We start from the raw sequence: 18,584 nt of genomic DNA on the forward strand, positions 1-18,584 counted from the left end.
CAAAGCCCCCCCGTGTCCCGCAGCCCCTGCCGGGCCCTGCAGAGCCGCTGCTGCCAGGACAGGGCTGCAGGAGCAGCTTTAGGATGGGCTTTAGGATGGGCTTTAGGATGGGCTTTAGGATGGGCCTGCTTCGGGCCCACTGCGGCCGAGGACGGGATGCTGCAGGGATGCGGCTCCTGCTCCGTTCCCCGCAGCACTGAGGGAAGTGGCCGGGTTAAAGCCCGGCTTTATGGCGGGGGAAAGGCCCCGCACAGCCCCGGAGCGGGGACTGGGGCACGGGCAGGGCACGGGCAGTGCCCCGGCGCGGTGAGGCTGCCCCAGGCCGGAGGCTGCTGCCTCCGCAGCTGAGGAAATCCCGAGGGCCGCAGGAAAATGCGTCACCTCCCGCCACTGGGGACACGGCCCCCTCGGCTGGGACACCCCCGAGCACTGCTGCAGGGGGCACGGCCCGTGCCAGAGACCTCCCCTGGCCGCTGAAAGGCGCCTTTGTCACCCGCTGCCAGGGAAACTCCAGCTCAGCCCTCGGGCAGGGATGGGCCCCTCCAGTTTCTGACGGAAAACGCATCCTTTGGTGAAAATTATTAATGTGCTCTCTGGGGAGAGGCACAGCAGGGTCGGGGGTGTCCCTCACGTGCCACCACCCCCTGCCAGCATCCTGTGTCCCCTCGGCAGCGGGCTGTCCCCCCTGGCACTGGCCGTGCTGTCCCCACAGCAGCTCGGCCATCCCTGCTGGCTCCGCCTGTGGCACCCGAGTCACCTGTCACATCCCTGCCCTCCGTGCAGGAGCATGCCCAGCCTAAATCGGGGGAGATTAAGACACGACCAGCTAAAGCCACTTTGCTCCTGACCAGCATATCCGCTTGGGATTTAGCGCATTTGCAGGCAGGGATTCACACCTTTAGGTGATTTGTCTTAATTCCCCCCAGCCTCTATGTGTGAAAAGCCCTTGGCCGGCACCTTCTGGGTGCTGGTTCTGCAGCGTGGCAGTGCCCAGGCTTTCTCCTGGGGCCCCCCCACCCAGGCCACAGGGTGAATGCAGCCTTCTTCCTCCTCCTCTTGCACCCCTCAGCCCCCAGGGATGGAACACCAGCTGAGGCCGCCTCACAATGGAGAGGATTTAGACAGGAGACCCTTTTCAGGCTGTCCCTTTAGTGCGTGACCTGCTGCAGGCACAGGGATGCTGTGCTGGCTCTGCCCGCTGCCCTGGGGTGCTTTAGGGCTGCAGCCACCCCGGGCACACAGAGGGACCCCAGGAGTGCTCTGGGACTGTTCTGGAGCAGGCAGTCGCTCTTCTGGAAACCAGAAGCTCCACGAAACCCCAGCTCCTGCCCTCCCCGGTGGCTGCAGGCCCGGGCTGGGACTCCCTGGCTCCGCGGTGGGGCACGCAGGGCTGAGCCCCTCCCGGGAGCCGTGGGAGCAGCGCTGCCACCTGCCCCGCAGGGACCCCGCAGCCACAAAGCCACGCATTGTTGTGACAGCAGCTGGCCAAGGAGTGACAGGGGTGCCTGGGCCTTCCAGCGCCGCGGGGTGCAGGGGCTGTGGAGGAACCGCTGTCGGGCACCCCCGGGCCCCGTGCTGCCGGCAGGGTCGCCGTGTCCCGTCCCGGAGCCCGGGTTCCCTTCCCAAGGCTGCGCCGGGGCCGGGCGGGAGCTTGGCAGCTGCAGCAGCTGCCGGCAGGGAATGGAATTCTGTGACAATGGCGGCGGAGCAGAGCCAGGCTGCCGCTGATGAATAATGCAGGGCTGCGCTGGCGGCGCGGCAGATGTCCTGTTTACCAACACGGCAGCTCCCCGGCCGCGGGCCCTGCGCCCCTGTCACCACCTCTGTCACCAAGCCCTGTCACCCCTGCCCTGCGCCCACCGCAGTCCCGCCGCGGGGCACCATCCGGGCACGGAGGGGCTCCCCTGCCTCGCCACGGCATCCTGGCTCCTCGGGTATCCTCGCCGCGGCTTCACGGCTCCCTGAGCATCCCTTCGCAGCCGGAGGGGTTTTCGAGATGGGAGTTTCCATGGCAACAGAGAGGAATGGCGCCGGGAGCCGGGGGATGCGGGCGCTGGAGCCGGGCAGCGAGCGGGGCTGGGGCGGGGACGGGCTGCGCGCTCCCGCGGGCGGTGGGAGATGCCCGAGCCCCTCTGCGGCCGCCGGCCGGGACCGCCACCCCCCACTCATGTCCCGGACTCAGCCGGGGAGGCTCCCGGCCGGTGCCTTTGGAGCTGGTAAAACCCCACAAGTCGCGTCGCTCAACTACAACCTGTTTATTATGGAGGTTTTTTTCCCAGGCAAGGGAAGTCGGGAGCACTCGTGTCCCGATTTTAGCTTTTGGGGATGGGAGACAGGGCAGGGGGTGTTCTCTCCGCCGCCGGGGCCGGGCACCTGCTGCGCTGGGCTGGAGCCGGGCCGTGCCGAGCCGTGCCGAGCCCGGCGTCGCTCGGCGGGCAGCCCCGCCCCGGCTCCCCCCGGGCGGCGGTGGGCGGGGGCCGGGCGGAGCGGGGCGCACGGCGCGGCACATCACAGCACGGCTCGGCACAGCACGGCTCGGCTCGGCTCCGCTCTCCCGCCATGGCATCCAAGTGCCCCAAGTGCGACAAGACCGTGTACTTCGGTGAGCGCATCCCCGGGGCCCGGCCCCGCATCCCCTTCCCCGCCCCGAGACGCATCCCCGGGACCTCAGACCGCTCCCCCAGCCCAGAGCCGGCGCTCATCGCTGCCTTCCCCTCCCCCGAGCCCCGGTGCATCCCCCTTTGCCACACTGGGATGTACCGCCCCGGTGTCCGCTCCGCCGCGCTCCCCGCGGGGCTCACCCGGGACCGGCCCGGCGGCGGCTCCTTCTCCCCCCGGGGCGGCCGCGGCCCCTCCGCTCCGCATCCCGGCCGTGCTGAGGCTGCTGCCCGCCGGCCCTGGGGCAGGGGCACAGAGGGTCTGGGTGGTCCCGGCCTTGCTGGGCTGAGGGGGGAGCAGGCGGTGAGGAGCCCTGGCTGGGCTGTGTGCCCGCACCTGGGGTGCTGAGAGGGGCTGGCTCCTGTCCCCAGGTGCTGCTGCCTTGGGTCAGGGGGACCCAGCCCACCTGACCCGGCCGGTACCGGGATGGGGCTCCCGTGATCCGGAGGATCTCTTGGGGCGGGGAAGTTGGCAGTGGCAGGTGCAAACAAAACCTCCTCGCGGCCGGTTTCTTTGATTCCCTGTGAACCTGGCCCCAGGTGTGCCCTTCACCCCTCCCTGTCTCGCCGCGCAGCCAGCCCCCAGCGGGCTGTTCCCAGCTGGGCGATCTAACGAAGGGTTTGGGGTTTCTACGGGACTTTTTCAAAGGCACTCCTGGGCTCGGAGGTCCATCTCAGCACGCCTGGGCTGGGTTAGGGCAGCAGCGAGTCCCCGCAGGTCTCCGAGGGCCCTGCCTGGGGTTGTGGCCGGTCGGGATCTCTGGGAAGCGGGGCTGGCGTGTGTCCGGTCAGGCAGCGCGGGCTGAGCGCCGCCGCCCGGCTCGCAGCGAGGCTGGGGCAGCGGCGGATCCCATCCCCGGCCTTGGTGCTCCCGAGGAGCTGCCCCAGCCCGGAGCCTCCGGCGGGGACTCTGCCCTGGGTGAGCACCCTCGGGCCTGCACCGTGAGCTCGGGGTGGCCCTGGGGATGGATCCAGGACTCCAGCCCGAGCTGACCGCGGGGTGCAGCTGGCGCTGCCTCCCTACAGCCCTCCCTACTCATCTCCCCCCATGCTCCGGGGTCCAGCCCCTGTTGCCTCAGTGTGTTTGTTTGGTGGAGAAATACCAAATGATGTTTGAGCATTGGAGGCATCGGTGCTTTCATTCTTTTCCGGCCATCTCCAAGTAAACACAGGGAAATAGGAATTTGCTGTCTTCCTCCTTTAAATAAACCTATTTGTGTGTGGGTGGGAAGGGCTTGGCCCCTTGGATGTCTTTCTTTGTATGAATCTTTTCCTTTTTAAGCAAAAAATAGTGCCTCCCCAGCCAGCTGGGCACTGACCCGGGGGCAGAGTTGCTCCTCTGGCTCCAGGGATGAGCCTGCCTTGCGTAGGGGTGTCAGGGCTGGGCTCAGGGACCCGAGGAGGAGGCCAGGCTGTGCCAGGAGGAGAAGCACCAGCCCCCAGCAGTGTCCCTGCTCTTTTTCCTCCCATGTCCTGGGGCACTTGTGGGTCTCCTGAGGATGTGGTCTGGGGGGGAACAAGGCTGTAGCCCCTGCCCCAGCTGCTCTTCCCGGACGGTTTCTGTGGGTACTGTGGTCCCTGTCCCGGGCTCTGCTGCTCCCTGCCCTGGAGGCAGGTGCCTGGAAGCGGGGCAGTGCCAGCCCCCATCCCACACCTTCCCGCAGGGAATGCTGCCCCCGAGGGAGACCTGGGGAGAGGAGGTAGCGCTGAGCTGAAACGGGAGCAAAAAAACTTCTCTGTGCTTAGAGCTGAGGAACCTTGGGTTTCCCTTGAGGAACCGCCCAGGCTCTGGAAGAATAAACCTGAGTCCGTTTATTCAATGCATGGAAGCTCCATGCAAATCCTGAGCCGTCTTTCCGGGGTGCGGACCCCGGGCGTGCTCCGCTGGGAAGGCGATGGGAGCTCCGCGCCCGGGCTTTGGTGTCGCTCCTGAATTCCTGGGCCGGCCCGAAGCTTAGCGGGGAGGTGATTCATAAAGCCCCGCTTGTTCGGGAGCCTCCCTGGCCGTGCTGAATGAGCGCTGGCAGCTCGGGCTGCCCGAATGCCTGGGATTGCAGCCCCGGTCATGTGTGAGAGACGCCGCCGGCTCCCGTCCCGGCCCCGCGCAGCCGAGCGGCTCCCAGCGCCCGCACTCCCGGGTACCCATGGAAAACTCATTTCCAGCATGCCTGTTGCTTCATGCTCCCTGGAAAAATCCAATGGGCTCCTCCCTGCGCAGTCAGGAGGATGTGGGCGTTTCCTGAGCTACAGAATGAGCTTTTTTCCTTTAAAAAGCACGGGGAAATATAAAAATAGTTTTTTGGCTTTTTTCCCCTTTTTAATTTTTTTTTTTTTGAAAGGAGGTCTGTGACATTGTTTCCAGGAACGGCTGGGGCTAACTTTCCTGCTTTGGGAGGCTGGCTGGATGCAGTGAATGTTTGAGAGTCAGGAGCAGCCGGGGAGCGGGGCCATTCCCGTCCCGTCCCCGCGGGCAGGTGGCAGCGCTGGGCTCGGGGCTGGCTTCGCGCTCTCACTGCTGCCAGGAAGCTCCGGGGGAACTAGAGTCTCCTGCAGCCAAACAGCCACACATTTCCCCAGCTCCCTTTCGCATTGCTAAGCCTTAAATGAGTTTTGCAGGGTCACCGGGAGCCCTGGCCAAGCCTGTTCGCCTCCCATCCTTTCTTCCCAGAGCAGCAGGGGATTGAGGCAGCAGGGGGTTTCCTGTTTTCCCGTCCCGAGCACGGGGCAGGCACAAGCCCCAGGGATGCTGCGAGCACACGTGCGGCGGCTCCGGCTGCGGGCGGCTCTTGGGGCGCTCGCTGCCCGGGCTGGGGGCTGTGAGGCTGAGGGGAGGCTGCTGCTCTGTTTGCTCCGAAAGGGGCATCGCCAAAGCAGGTGGGAGTCACTCAGTAGCCCCCAGGCATAAAGCTGCTCTCCAGCGCTGGTTTGGCGGTGGGATTCCAGAGGGGCGCTGAGGACACGGACACATCCAGCTGGGAAATGAGGAAGGCTCGAGCCCAGCGTGCTGCCAGGGGCCCGCAGCAGGTGCCGGGGCACACGGGGTGCAGCCAGATCCGGGGTGCTCTCCCTGCCGAGCACAGCACCGCCGGGGCCGCCCGGCGAAATTCAAGCTGCAGAAGCCGCTCTGCAATTAATGAGTGACCGCTGTGCTTGGCTCCGGGCAGGGAGACGGTGGGGCAGGAGCGGCAGGAGGGCTGGATTCCCATTCCAGCCGTCCCTAACAAAGGATGCGGCTCTCCAGGCCGTGTGGGCACTGCCCTGCAGCACGGAGCGGGATGGGCTCCTCGGGAACTGCCTCCTCCCGGGCCTGGGAGCGTCAGGGCACCGTGCAGAGTGGTAACTAAGGATGCTCCACTTCCCTGCTCCCTGCGCAGAGCCCTGCCCATGGGAGGGATGCCTCTGTGGGAAGCTGAAGAACAGGCTGATTAGCATTAGTTTTTCCCTCGGGAAAAAAGCACGGGCTACAGAAAATGGTCTGTGGGAGTGTGGAACGGGGCGGTGTGAGGGCTGGGTCCCCTTGCTCTTATGTCCTGGGCTTTGCTGGGGCTCCTGGCAGGGTGGTGCTGGCAGTGCCAGCAGTGGGAGCGGTGCTGCCCCAGGGCTGTGGGTGCTGGGGGCAGCCCTGTGCAACCCAGGGCTGGTCTGGGTTGGTGTCTGGGTTATGGAGTCCTGCAGCCGTGTCCCAGCTTCTAGGCAGACAGAGGTCCCCATGTTCCCATCCTCCCTCCCTCCCTGGCAGGAGCACAGGGATGGGGAGAGGTGAGGTGATGGGACTGGAAAGGAAAGGCAGGGAAAGGTGGAGCAGGAACGCCCAAGCAAGGAGTAATGGAAAATCTGTCACACCAGTGTTGCAATCAAACACAGAGCCTGGAGCATGAGCCATGCTGCCACTCCTGGTTGTGGTGGTGCCCATTGCTCCTGCCAAGGGCCCTGGTGCTACTAGGGAGGTGATGGTGGGAGATGGGTCCTGGCATGAGGATGGGGAGAGCTGTCCCACCGTCCTGCTGTGCACTTGCTGGTGGGGAGCCCCAGTGCTGTAGCCCCTGAGCATCCTCAGCCCTGGGCTGAACCCTGCTTGGGGCTGTGGGGGCCCAGCAGGGTGGGGAGGTGAGGAGCCATGGGGCAGGAGGGTGCTTTGACAAGCTTGGCTGCTCCAGCATGTCCCAGAATCCTGCTCTTGCTGAAACGGGCCAGGAAACTGTCTTATTCTCCCGGCACTGCCTGCCAGAGAGGACATCTCAGAGTGCAGAAAGAAGGAACAGTGTGCTCTGAGCCAGCAGCTACCCAGGGAGTGTTTGGTGTGTGCCTGCCTGTGCCCGGCTCTCACTGCCTGCTCTGCCCTGCCTGTGTGCTGGGTGAGGGCAGGGCTGCAGGTGGGCCTCTGATTGTTGTGGTGGTGTCCCTTGGCAGTGTGGGCTGCATCCCCTGCCCCCCCTGGGGTCCTGCCTGCCATGCCTCACATGCAGGGCTGCCATGGAAAGCAGCTGATTCCTTGGGCTCAGCCCTGGCTGAAGCCAGTGCCTGGCTGGAAACATTGCTGATCCTCCCCCAGCACAGACACAGCCAGGCTGCCCAACCTCACACACATCCCATTCAGATGCTGCTTGATGAAGCCCTGTGGAAAATGGTGGGGGACTTGCTGGAGGCTGCCCTGCAAACCAGAGCAGGAGATTCCTCCTGGCCAGGGAATTGCCTGCAGTAGGTGAGGCTGTGGCAGAGGAGAGGCAGGGAGCAGCAGGGGACGGGAGCAGTGCTGAGCACCAAGGCTGGGGTGGAAATCAAACAACCTCCCCTTGCACACAAGTGGCTCAGCTACACGGGGGCTCAAGCCCTTGACTCTCCCCTTGGCTGGAAGTGGGATCCCCCCTGGGATATTCCCTGTTCCCCCTGGCTGTGCTCTGCAGCAAGGCCGTACTGAGCTGGCTTTGTTGCACACTTGGAGGGAGCCCAGAGAGCTGGAGGGCTGCCTTGCCTTGCCTTGCTGCAGGGAAGCTAAATATATATGTTTGGCCACAAATCAGGGTGCGGTGTGAGCGTCAGCACCGGCTGTGGATGGGGGAGAGGAGCTGTGCCAGGGCTGGGGATGGGCTGGGGCATGGGAGGGCACTGCAGACACCGGGCAGGGCAGCGTGCCTGGGATATGGCCTGGCATGGCAAGGGCAGGAAATCCTCAACCTGTCCTTCCACCTTTTCCATCTCCTGGCCACTTAGTGAGGAACTGGGGAAGGGATGAGGCTGCTGGCTCATGGCTCTCGGCTTTGTTTCCAGCCATTTACCAGGCTCCTTTCCTTGCACTTTTCTTTCTCCATTCCTTTGTGTCTGCAACTGCTCTGAAGTGAATCTACAGTCAGTCTGACAGCATCCCTCTCTGCCAGGGATGCCTGTCTCTGGATCCCAGTGGGGATTTGGCATCCTTACTGCCAGACTGGGCTTTGTCAGCCCTCCCCCGTGCCCTGCCAGGGCTGTGGTGGATGGATGGGGCACAGCCCAGCCCTTGCAGAGATGCAGCTGCAGTTGTGGTTCCTTTCGCTGAATAAGGCTCCGCCTGGGAGCAGCACTGACGTCAGGCTGTGGAAATACCTGTGCGAGGGCCTGGGGCCGGCTCCATGCGGCCGGCGGCACAGAAACTGGGAGGAGGGATGCTCTCTTCCCACCCTGAGAAGATGCACCCACCTCTGGCCTGTGCCAGCTGCTTTGTCTGGGCACGGCGGGTAATTAAGGGCTGAGCCGCGTTGTCTGTGGGGCGGGGCTGCTGTGGAGCCATGGGATCAGTGTGCCTTGACAGCCCCCTCGGCTGCTTGCCTGCTCCTGCCGTCCCTCGCAGCGTGGGTGCATCCCCTGCACGGAGCAAACCCACCCCACAGCCTGCACAGAGCAAACCCACCCCACAGCCTGCACAGAGCAAACGCACCCCACAGCCTGCACAGGGCAAACGCACCCCACAGCCTGCACAGAGCAAACCCACCCCACAGCCTGCACAGAGCAAACCCACCCCACAGCCTGCACAGAGCAAACCCACCCTACAGCCTGCACAGAGCAAACCCACCCTTACAGCCTGCACAGAGCAAACCCACCCTACAGCCTGCACAGAGCAAACCCACCCCACAGCCTGCACAGAGCAAACCCACCCCACAGCCTGCACAGAGCAAACCCACCCCACAGCCTGCACAGAGCAAACCCACCCTATAGCCTGCACAGGGCAAACCCACCCTATAGCCTGCACAGAGCAAACCCACCCCACAGCCTTTGCGTCCTGCAGTCAGACGTGTGCCTCCACCTCTCCTCAGGCTGTTTCCTCTGGGCACCCCGTGCCCACCCATCCATGGGCACCCCGTGCCTACCCACGCAGGGCTGGCAAACCCCCCGAGCCACACACATGTGGCAGAGGCCAAATTCCTGCAGTCAAGCATCCTCACCCCTGCCCTTCCAGGGCTGCTGCCCAGCTGGTTTAGAGCTGGCAGCTGCAGGGCTGAGTGGGCAGGGGGGATTCGGGGGCCAGAGCAGGATGTGCTGGGAGAGCAGAGGGATCAGCACGGCCATGGGTGGCAGAGGCTGGCTGCAATGACACGTGTGCCCCGTGCCATCGTCCCCTGCTCCCTGCTCGGAGCTGGGCACGGCCCGCACTGCCCGCCCGGGCGGCTCTGAGGGGCTGCCCCGGCAGCAGGCGGATGTGGCCAGAGCCTTTTCCTCTGGAGCTGATGCAACAGCGGAGCAGCTGTGGCCGAGTGACAGGAAATCTGGGCGCTGGTCCCTTCCCTCCGCGGTGATTTATGGGATGGTGTGGCCGCAGGCTGCTGCCCTGGAAATGGGCCGGAGCGGCTCCAAGCTGCTTCCTCTGCTCGGTGCAAACAATGCCTTCTGGAAAGCCATCCCGGCTGTTCCGGTCCTGGATGCATCCCCCGGGAATCCTTGTTTGCAGCCAGAGGATGCCCGAGCGGCCCCTGGGCGGCATTTCCATCATTTCCATCTGGAGGCGAGGGCAGCCCCCGTGGTTCCCGGGCTGTCCCTGTGCCCGGGGTGCTCCGGGTGCTCTCCCGTCCCTCCTGCCCGTGCCCCGCTGGGATCCCTCTGGCTCTGCGTGCCTCAGGGAAGCATCGGCAGGGGGGGTGCATCTGGCAGGGAGGAGCCAGGATTTCCATCTGCTGAATGTGGGTTTTTTTTTTGTTGTTTTTTCTTGGGGTGGGGGGGGGTGGGGTCATTGGGGGAGCATTTTGTATCGCGGGAGCAGGAAGGAGCTGGTGGGGGCTGTGGCCAGCTATAATTGCCATGGCCTCTGGAAAACATCCGCCGGGAGCTTCCTCCTTGCTTTGTACCCGTGGCGGCGCTGGGTCGGGGCAGGGGGAGCACAGCCCGGCCTGGCTGTGTGTGCATCCACCGTGACACAGCCCAGCGGCTCCTTGGCCCCGAGCCCCTGGCTCGCCTTTCAGCCCATCACGCTCGGTTTCCTGCCCTGGTCACCCGGGGAGGAACCTTCCTGCTGGAGGGCTGGGAGGATGCAGGGCTCCTGCAGTGCCCCCACGGCAGTGGGGTGCTGGGACCTCCATATTCCCCTGGTTTTGGGGAATCCCTGGGGTCTGGGGGACCTGGGGGCTGTTCACCCTGCAGCTGGTTCTCTGCTCCCAGAGGCAGATGACGGCTGCAGAGGAAAAGGAGGGCAGCTCTGGCCCTGGTCCCTTCCTTGCGTGCTGCCTTCTGTGAGGGGCTAGGGAGACACAGGCCCTCCCGAGCCCCTGGGCTTGGAGCCAGCAGGGAATAGCCCTGGCAATGCTGGGCAGGCAGGCCCAGCATTTCCCTGGGGGGAAACCTGGTGGGGCATCCCTTGGCCCTGCTGTCTGCTCCTGCCTGGGTTTGGTTCTACAGCCTGTGCGTCATCAGCAGGAGGTGGATTTGGAGTTTCTTCCAACCGATGTGAGTCCCCAGAGTCCATCTCTCGTGTGCTTGCTTGGGGTGCTCTCAGGAGTCTCCTGTGCACCCTGGTGCAATGGCTGTGGCTCTGCTCTGTCACACTGCCCCTCCCTCCCACCCTGGCTTTGCACTGAGATGGAATTTTTGGGTGATGATGGCATTGTTTCGGCTTATCTTGGCCCTGTGACGTGCCCCGGATGCAGCTGTTTGCCTTGGGAGGAGGGTGGCTCTAGAAGCCAGGACCTGCCCTTTGGGGAGCTCTTGACCCCCGTCTCAACTGGATGCAAACAGGTGACATTTGCTGAGGTCCTGGGGGGAAACCCAACATCGCGGAGGAGGTCTTCTCGTGGAGTGCAGCCAGCTCTGGTTGCACTTTTATTTGCTTGTTAAATATTTTATTTGGCTCTCCTGATTTAGTTTTACGGTGGCTTTAACGGGCTCACACTGTTTTCCAGCTGTCTCTGCACATGTGCAGGGCAGAGGGAGGGCCAGCAGGAATCCGTGGGGGGCACAAGGCAGCCCGTGGCCACCCAGGAGCTGGGAGGGAGAGGGGATGGTGCAAGGCTGGGGATGCAAGAGGAGCACTGGCAGCCTGTGCTGCCTCCCAGGGTGCTCCTGGACACCTACAGCTCAGGGCCAGATGGAAGGATTGTATTTGTATTCATACAACCAGTCTCAAAGCGTTTGCCTTGCCTGAATTTGCCCACTGGTGCTTTGTCACTGTTTTCAGTGCTGGCAGCCAGTTGCTCTGCAGGTTTGTGGCCGTGCAAGGATGGCGGCTGTGTGCTCATCCACACATCGTGCCTGTTCCCGGGCTGGGGGCAAGGGGCAGGTGTTTTCCAGGCCACATGTCCATCCTGGGTGACAGTGGAGGCCATCTGCCATCCCCTCCTCCTGGGAGCATCTCTGGAGCTGCGCCTGAGGCTCCCAGCCTGGGGAGAGGCCGGCTGTGCGTGGGGGGAGTGTGACTGCAGGGGCGGGGTGGGCATGGAAACGCCAAATATTTGAATGGGAGTGAAGTCATTCCGGGTAGCGTGGCGGATAAAAATAGCCAGGGGAGCAGGGAAGAAAACGCTACCGTTGCTGGACTGGCGTGTGGGAAAGCGTGGCTGTGGGACAGCAGCTGGGGGGTGTCCTGCCTCCAGCTGGGACAGGGTTAATGTTCTTCTTAAGAGCTGGTGCTGGGACAGGGTTAATGTTCTTCATAGCTGGTGCCATGCTGTGAGGGGTCAAAGAGCCGGGGTTGTGCCCACATCCCACAGGGCTGCGGGGGCCCCGGGGGCTGCAGCACCGTGGCTCCTGTTCCCTGCAGCGTGGCTGAGTGCACAGGGTGAGCAGGCCCCCTTGAGCGAGTGCAGCCCCTCTGGGGTGCAGCCCCCCTGGTTCCCAGGCCTGGCTTCCCCCGGGGCCTCGGCGGGTGCTGGGCAGTGGCTCACCCCTCTCTCGTGTCCCCTGCAGCTGAGAAGGTGTCTTCCCTGGGCAAGGACTGGCATAAGTTCTGCCTGAAATGTGAGCGCTGCAACAAGACCCTGACCCCGGGTGGGCACGCCGAGGTAAGAGCTGCCAGGGCAGGCCGGGTGGGAGCCGTGCTGGCACTGGGGGGGCCTGGCGGGACGAAAATCTCAAAGCCAGGGCTGGGGCCGATATCTGATCCATGTGGAGGCGCTGTCCCTGCGGCATGCAAGCCCAGGAGAGCACACTGAGGCTTCAAACGCTGCTGCTGCAGCTCAGAGTGCTCTTGTGCACAGCCCTGGGCGAGCCACAGAGTGGTGCTGGCACCACGTGTGGTGACACTGCTCTGTCACCCCGGGCTCCCAGGCAGCTGTGGTGGGGCTTGGCATGCCCCAGTAAGCACTTGAAGCTCCATGCGCTGGGCAGACTTGTTTGGGCATCGCACAGCTTTGGAGAGGTTTGTGTGCTGAGAGCCTGCACTGACCTATGGTTAAAAACACCGAAAACGGGGAATGCCTGGGTTACCATGGCAACGAGAGCTCGGCACTGGTGCTCTCTGTGCTCGGAGCCTGTGCTGGAGCGTGATGCCACTGCCCTGCACTGGGGAGTGTGAGGTGCCATGCTGCTGGCTGCAGCTGCTCGGGCTTAGGAGCCACTGTGTTTCTGCTGTGCAGTGTCCCTGTGTGACACCCTGGGTTTGCACAGCACCTGTCATTCCACAGTGTCACCAGCTCCTTAGCTTGGCTCTAGCAGGCAGAACAGCTGGGCACCAGCAGGGACAGCTGTGCGGGTGGCCCCCAGCCCGTGGGGAAGCGGGGCCTGTCCTGCCAGCGAGGTGGATCTGTGCTCCAGACCGGGTTAAGCCCAGAAGATTTGCTGCTTCTCCATATAAGGTTGGATTCTGTTCCCATAGGGGATGGCAGCCAAGCCCCACTGACTCTGCTGATGGCAGATTTGGCCCTTCCCTGCTTTTTCTCCCTCCTTTTGAGGAGGCCAGGGTGGAAAGGTGTCGCGGGGAGACCAGTTAAATGTTTACCCTCCCCTCTGGCATGGCAACACTGCGAGCACACTCATATTTATGCCTTGCTTTGGCACGGCCCCTCTGCTCAGCTGCCACCCTGCCCTGTGTGGGCAGCACTCCTTGCCTTGCAGCAGAGGGATGGAGGGCAGGAGCATGGGGCAGGAGCAGGGCTCAGTGGGGCCAAGCAGGAGATGGGGTGGGATTCTGCCCGAGCACAGGCTCCCAGTGGGTTTTCTACCCAGGGCAGTGTGTGTGGCAGCCCTGCTGGCCCCCTGCTCCAGCCACAAACACTCTTTTCTCTTGGACTGGGTTTCAGCTGGCCCATGAGAAACGGGGAGTTCTGGGGCTTATCGCCTGCCTCCTGCCTTCCTGTGATAATCACCCCAGACGATAGCGGGGTCGATAGCAGCTGGGCTGGGACCAGAGCCCGTGCGGGGCCTCTGATCTTGGGCCAAGATGAGGGAACAGTGAAGCTGAGCTCCCACGGTGCTCTGAGCATGGAGAGTGGCCTGGCTGTGCACAGCATGCTGAGGGGCTGAGGCCATGCTGCGCTGGCTCCAGTGCCACGTGGCTGGGTCAGGGCATGGAGGTGCCCATGGCTAAGCTGCCATGGCCACTGGTGCTCCAGCCCCAGGGCATGACCTGTGCACAGCAGCCCGAGTGCTTGATGCAGGTGAAACCCCTGAGTGTTTGATGCAGGTGAAACCCCCGAGTGCTCAGGCCAGGTTAGGCTGGTGCTGCACACCCAGAACTGGGTGCATTTTAGGGTGCTGGCATGGCCGTGGTGGTCTCTGAACAGCAGAGGATGAAGGTGCTCCTGAGGGAGCCGTGGTCACTGCTCCTAACGCTGCCCTCTCTCCCCAGCACGATGGGAAGCCCTTCTGCCACAAGCCCTGTTATGCCACACTGTTCGGCCCCAAAGGTACGTCCCTGTGTGTCCCCCCTGCCTGGGGTGCCGGGCCTGGGGCTGCAGGAGGGGCCAGGTCCCCTCATCCCCACTGGTGGCCCCAGCAACATCCCAGAAGCCAGCCTAGCATGGGCTGAGCATTGAGCCAGCAAATTGCAGTCCCAGGCCAGCTGTCTGCTTGTGCAGAGGTAGAGAAGAGATGCTGGAGGGAAGGAAGGAGGGAGGGAGGGAGGAATCTATTCTGAGAGCTGCCTTTTTTTTTTTTTTTTTAATATTTAAAAAAACAAATTCCCATTCAAACAGAAGGTGGAGTTAGTCTCCTATCCCAGAGGTGGCTGGAGGAAGCCTGGGTCAGGAGAAAGCAAGCTGGGGCTGAAGTGCAGCAGTGGCCCCTGGCTCAGCGGGGCTGGGGGAGGAGGGACAGGGGGCTGGGGGGACACTGGAGACCCCGAGGGCTCCCAGGTCACTGCAGGATCTCTGTGCCCCTCTGCAGGGGTGAACATCGGCGGGGCTGGCTCCTACATCTACGACAAGCCGCAGATCGAGGGGCAGACTGCCCCGGGACCCATCGAGCACCCCGTGAAGGTGGAGGAGAGGAAGGTGAACGCTGCACCTCCCAAGGGACCCAGCAAAGGTGAGGGGCAGGGCAGGACAGGCAGCCTGGCCCTTTGCCATGGGGCAGCCAGCACAGAGCCACCGTGCCTGGTGACGGTGTGAGTGCAGGGTTTGTGTGTGGGGCCCACCCCACCCTGCTGTGTCCTGGCTGAGATGTCCCCCCACTTCCCAGGCACATGTCCTCTTCTCTTCCAGCCTCCAGTGTCACCACCTTCACCGGGGAGCCCAACATGTGCCCGCGCTGCGGCAAGAGGGTCTACTTTGGTAAGGTGACAAGTGGGCAGTGCGTGCTTGCCTCGGGGTGACATGGCCCTGCAGGATGGCATGGCCCCACAGGGTGGCATGGTCCCGCAGGATGGCATGGCCCCACAGCATGGCATGGCCCCGCAGGATGGCATGGCCCCACAAGGTGGCATGGCCCCACAGGATGGCATGGCCCCACAGGGTGACATGGCCCCACAGGGTGGCATGGCCCCACAGGGTGACATGGCCCCACAGGGTGGCATGGCCCCACAGCATGGCATGGCCCCGCAGGATGGCATGGCCCCACAGCATGGCATGGCCCCGCAGGATGGCATGGCCCCGCAGGATGGCATGGCCCCACAAGGTGGCATGGCCCCACAGGGTGGCATGGCCCCACAAGGTGGCATGGCCCCACAGGATGGCATGGCCCCACAGGATGGCATGGCCCCACAGGGTGGCATGGCCCCACAGGGTGACATGGCCCCACAGGGTGGCATGGCCCCACAGGATGGCATGGCCCCACAGCATGGCATGGCCCCACAGGATGGCATGGCCCCGCAGGGTGACATGGCCCCACAGGGTGGCATGGCCCCACAGGGTGACATGGCCCCGTAGGATGGCATGGCCCCACAAGGTGGCATGGCCCCACAGGATGGCATGGCCCCACAGCATGGCATGGCCCCACAGGGTGACATGGCCCCGCAGGATGGCATGGCCCCACAAGGTGGCATGGCCCCACAGGGTGGCATGGCCCCGCAGGGTGACATGGGCCTGCAGGGTGGCATGGCCCCGCAGGGTGGCATGGCCCCGCAGGATGGCATGGCCCCACAAGGTGGCATGGCCCCACAGGGTGTCATGGCCCCACAGGGTGACATGGCCCCACAGGGTGACATGGCCCCACAGGGTGGCATGGCCCCATAGGATGGCATGGCCCCACAAGGTGGCATGGCCCCACAGGATGGCATGGCCCCACAAGGTGGCATGGCCCCACAGGGTGGCATGGCCCCGCAGGGTGACATGGGCCTGCAGGGTGGCATGGCCCCGCAGGGTGGCATGGCCCCGCAGGATGGCATGGCCCCATGGGAATGGGCTCTGTGCAGGAACCCTGGGCCATGCAGAGAGGCTGGGAGTGGGGTTTGGATCTGAGAGGGGTTTGTGGGTACAGAGGGATGTGCTTGAGGGGCCTTCAGGGATGGGTCTTCTTGGATATACTCCTGGTGCAGGGCTTTATCTGCATTGTATCCCCTGCTGTGTCACCTCCCATGTGGTAATAGCTGTGCTCAGCCATCCCCTGTCACCTTTGAGGCACCAGAGGGGTGGGAGGGATGTGGGAGGCTGGAGATCCTGAGGGCTCTCCTGGGATTTTGTGATATCCCCGTGGGGAATGCTCCCCCTTGGCATGTTGCAGGGGGCTGATGTGACCCTCTCTCCTTGTCCCACTCCAGCTGAGAAGGTGACTTCTCTGGGGAAGGACTGGCACCGTCCCTGCCTACGCTGTGAGCGCTGCAGCAAGACGCTGACCCCGGGGGGACACGCCGAGGTAAGGGGGTGCCAGCCTCAGAACCCTGGCCTTCACACCTGGGGATGCCAGCAGGGCATGGCTGAGATGTCCCAGGCCACCCTGATGGCACCCACTGCCTTTGCAGGAGGGCAGGGCTGGGAGGAGCAGCCCCTCAGCCTGGGGAAGTGCTGGGGTTGTTGGGGTGTCTGCAGGGGAAGAGCACAAGAGGTGGGCACGCCCTGGGCACTGGATTTTCCCTGGCCCCCAGCCCAGGTGACAGGTTTTTCTCTCTGCCCCACACAGCACGATGGACAGCCCTACTGCCACAAGCCCTGCTACGGGATCCTCTTCGGGCCAAAGGGTGAGTGAGAGCCTGGGGGCACAAGAGGGGACCCAGACCAGGCACACGTGCCCCTGTCGATGCTCGTGCCACCAGCCAGAGGGGACATCTCCCTGGAGCACGCCTCTTATAGTAACCTCCTTGAGCCAGGTCTAATAAGCTCTTGGAGGCCTATAATACACCCAAGATAGCTCAGCTACCCTTGGAGGCATAAAAATCATCAGGATGGCTGCTGTTGCAGTGTTGGAAACAAAAAGGTTTAATAAAAGGTAAAATAACGAACAGAAAAACCGAGCCAGGTGCTAGACGTTCTTGCTCCTGGTAAAACACTTTACAAAAGCCTTTAGTTTCTTTGTTCATGTCCTTTTCTAGTTAATTTCCCAGGTGGGACTCTTTGGCTTCTGTCCAATTTGTGTCCTTAAGTTTGAGGTGAAGTCCCCCAAGTCCTATGAAGCGTCTTTTCACTTAATCAAGGAGAGAAACTTCTGGGCTTCTTTCCTTTTAAGGGGACAAAAGATAGGTTTGTCACTCCATCAACAAAGAGCACACTCCTACACCTGCCACCTTCCTGCCCTGTCCTCACCCTGCTGTTTCTCGCCCCGTGCAGGTGTCAACACCGGAGCTGTGGGGAGCTACATCTACGACAAAGACCCTGAGGCGAAGAACCAGCCCTAGGCGGCGTCCCCGCCCTGCCGCACGCTCTGTGCCCCTCCTGTACTAACCTGCTGCTCCCAGCCCGAGCAGAGCCTCACCAGGCTGCCCACGGAGCTGTGCCCTCTCTGCTGTCCCTACTCCCGGCAGGACAGCCCTGCCCCTGGTTATTATCATGTCTCTAATATAAGCTTCAGTGTTTTAAGGCTAAGGTAGAAGGTATCTCTGGTGGTTCCCAATGCGCTCTGCCCTCCCCAGCCCTCCCACAGCCCCCGAGTGTGGGAGGCAGCAGGGCAGCTCTGGGGGTGTCCCCGTGGGCAGGGGATGGCGGGTGGCACCCAAAGGGCTGAGGATGGGGGAAGGTGGTGGCAGGACTCTCACCACGGGAGGGTGCTCCAGGCTGTCCCTCAGTGCTTGGGGTTGGGGTGAGGGTTCCCAGCCCTCTTCCTCACCAGCTGCTGGAGGTGTGTGACACCTGGCAGCACTGCCCTTCTCCTGGCCCTTCCCAGCTCCATGCCCTGGCTCTCACTGTCCCTGGGTCCCACCACTGGCCCACTCCACTATTGGGTCTGGCAGCTCCCTACATCCCTGTCTTTGAATCCCGAATCCCTGTAGGGGCACCCGGGCAGGTGCCCCAGCCTGCTCTGCGGGCTGCTTTAGGTTGGTGTCCCCAGCCTGATCCCCCCAGAGGCCCAGCCTGTGCCGGGGGCACCTGGCAGCTGCGGCTCGGGGGAGGGAGGGGGCTCCCCTCTCCCCACCTTTGGAGGACAGAGCGCATTGGGCTGCTGGCCTGGGCAGCAGGACCCCCGCTGCTTCCCAGAGCCGGAGGTTTCTCGTTGTTGTTGTTTATTTATAAGCAGTTGTAAATGTGCTCCTTGCTTTGGAGAATGACACGTGCCCCCTCTCACCCGTCCCCTGTGCACGCCCAGCCCTGCTGCTGCCCAGGAGAGCAGGGGGGGCCGGGGCAGCGAGCCCTGGCTGCCAGCACCCCGCTCTCTGCAGGCTCCCTGCGCTGCTGCAGGGCTGACTTTTGTTATTTGCTGACAATAAAGGTTTTGAGAGATGTGCTGTGCAGCTCAGCTCTGGGCGGAGGTGGGGGAGGCTGCACACACCACACAGCATCCCTCGGGTCCCATGACCAGGTGGGACCTTGCTGCCCCATCCCAGCTGGCTCCTCCTGGGGCCGGCCTGAGGAGCTCCAGCGGAGCCCGAGCTCCTCCGAGGAGCTGTTCCTGTGCCATGAGCACAACAGCCTTGTAGGAAGCTGTGCTGGCCCTGCAGACAGGATGGGG

General features: G+C 63.4%; 1 protein-coding gene across 1 annotated transcript; it reads left to right on the forward strand.

Moving 5' to 3' along the window:
• Positions 1-2,473: 2,473 nt before the first annotated feature.
• Positions 2,474-18,355, forward strand: CRIP2 (cysteine rich protein 2). The gene is made up of 8 exons (XM_066556039.1): positions 2,474-2,602; positions 12,021-12,115; positions 13,900-13,957; positions 14,436-14,576; positions 14,753-14,821; positions 16,246-16,340; positions 16,605-16,662; positions 17,249-18,355. Exons 1-8 carry the CDS (start codon positions 2,560-2,562, stop codon positions 17,314-17,316), a joined length of 627 nt encoding a protein of 208 aa, XP_066412136.1. The 5' UTR covers positions 2,474-2,559; the 3' UTR covers positions 17,317-18,355.
• Positions 18,356-18,584: the final 229 nt, after the last annotated feature.

Source organism: Molothrus aeneus, chromosome 9 (genome assembly GCF_037042795.1).
Source record: "Molothrus aeneus isolate 106 chromosome 9, BPBGC_Maene_1.0, whole genome shotgun sequence".
Classification (NCBI taxonomy): Eukaryota; Metazoa; Chordata; class Aves; order Passeriformes; family Icteridae; genus Molothrus; species Molothrus aeneus.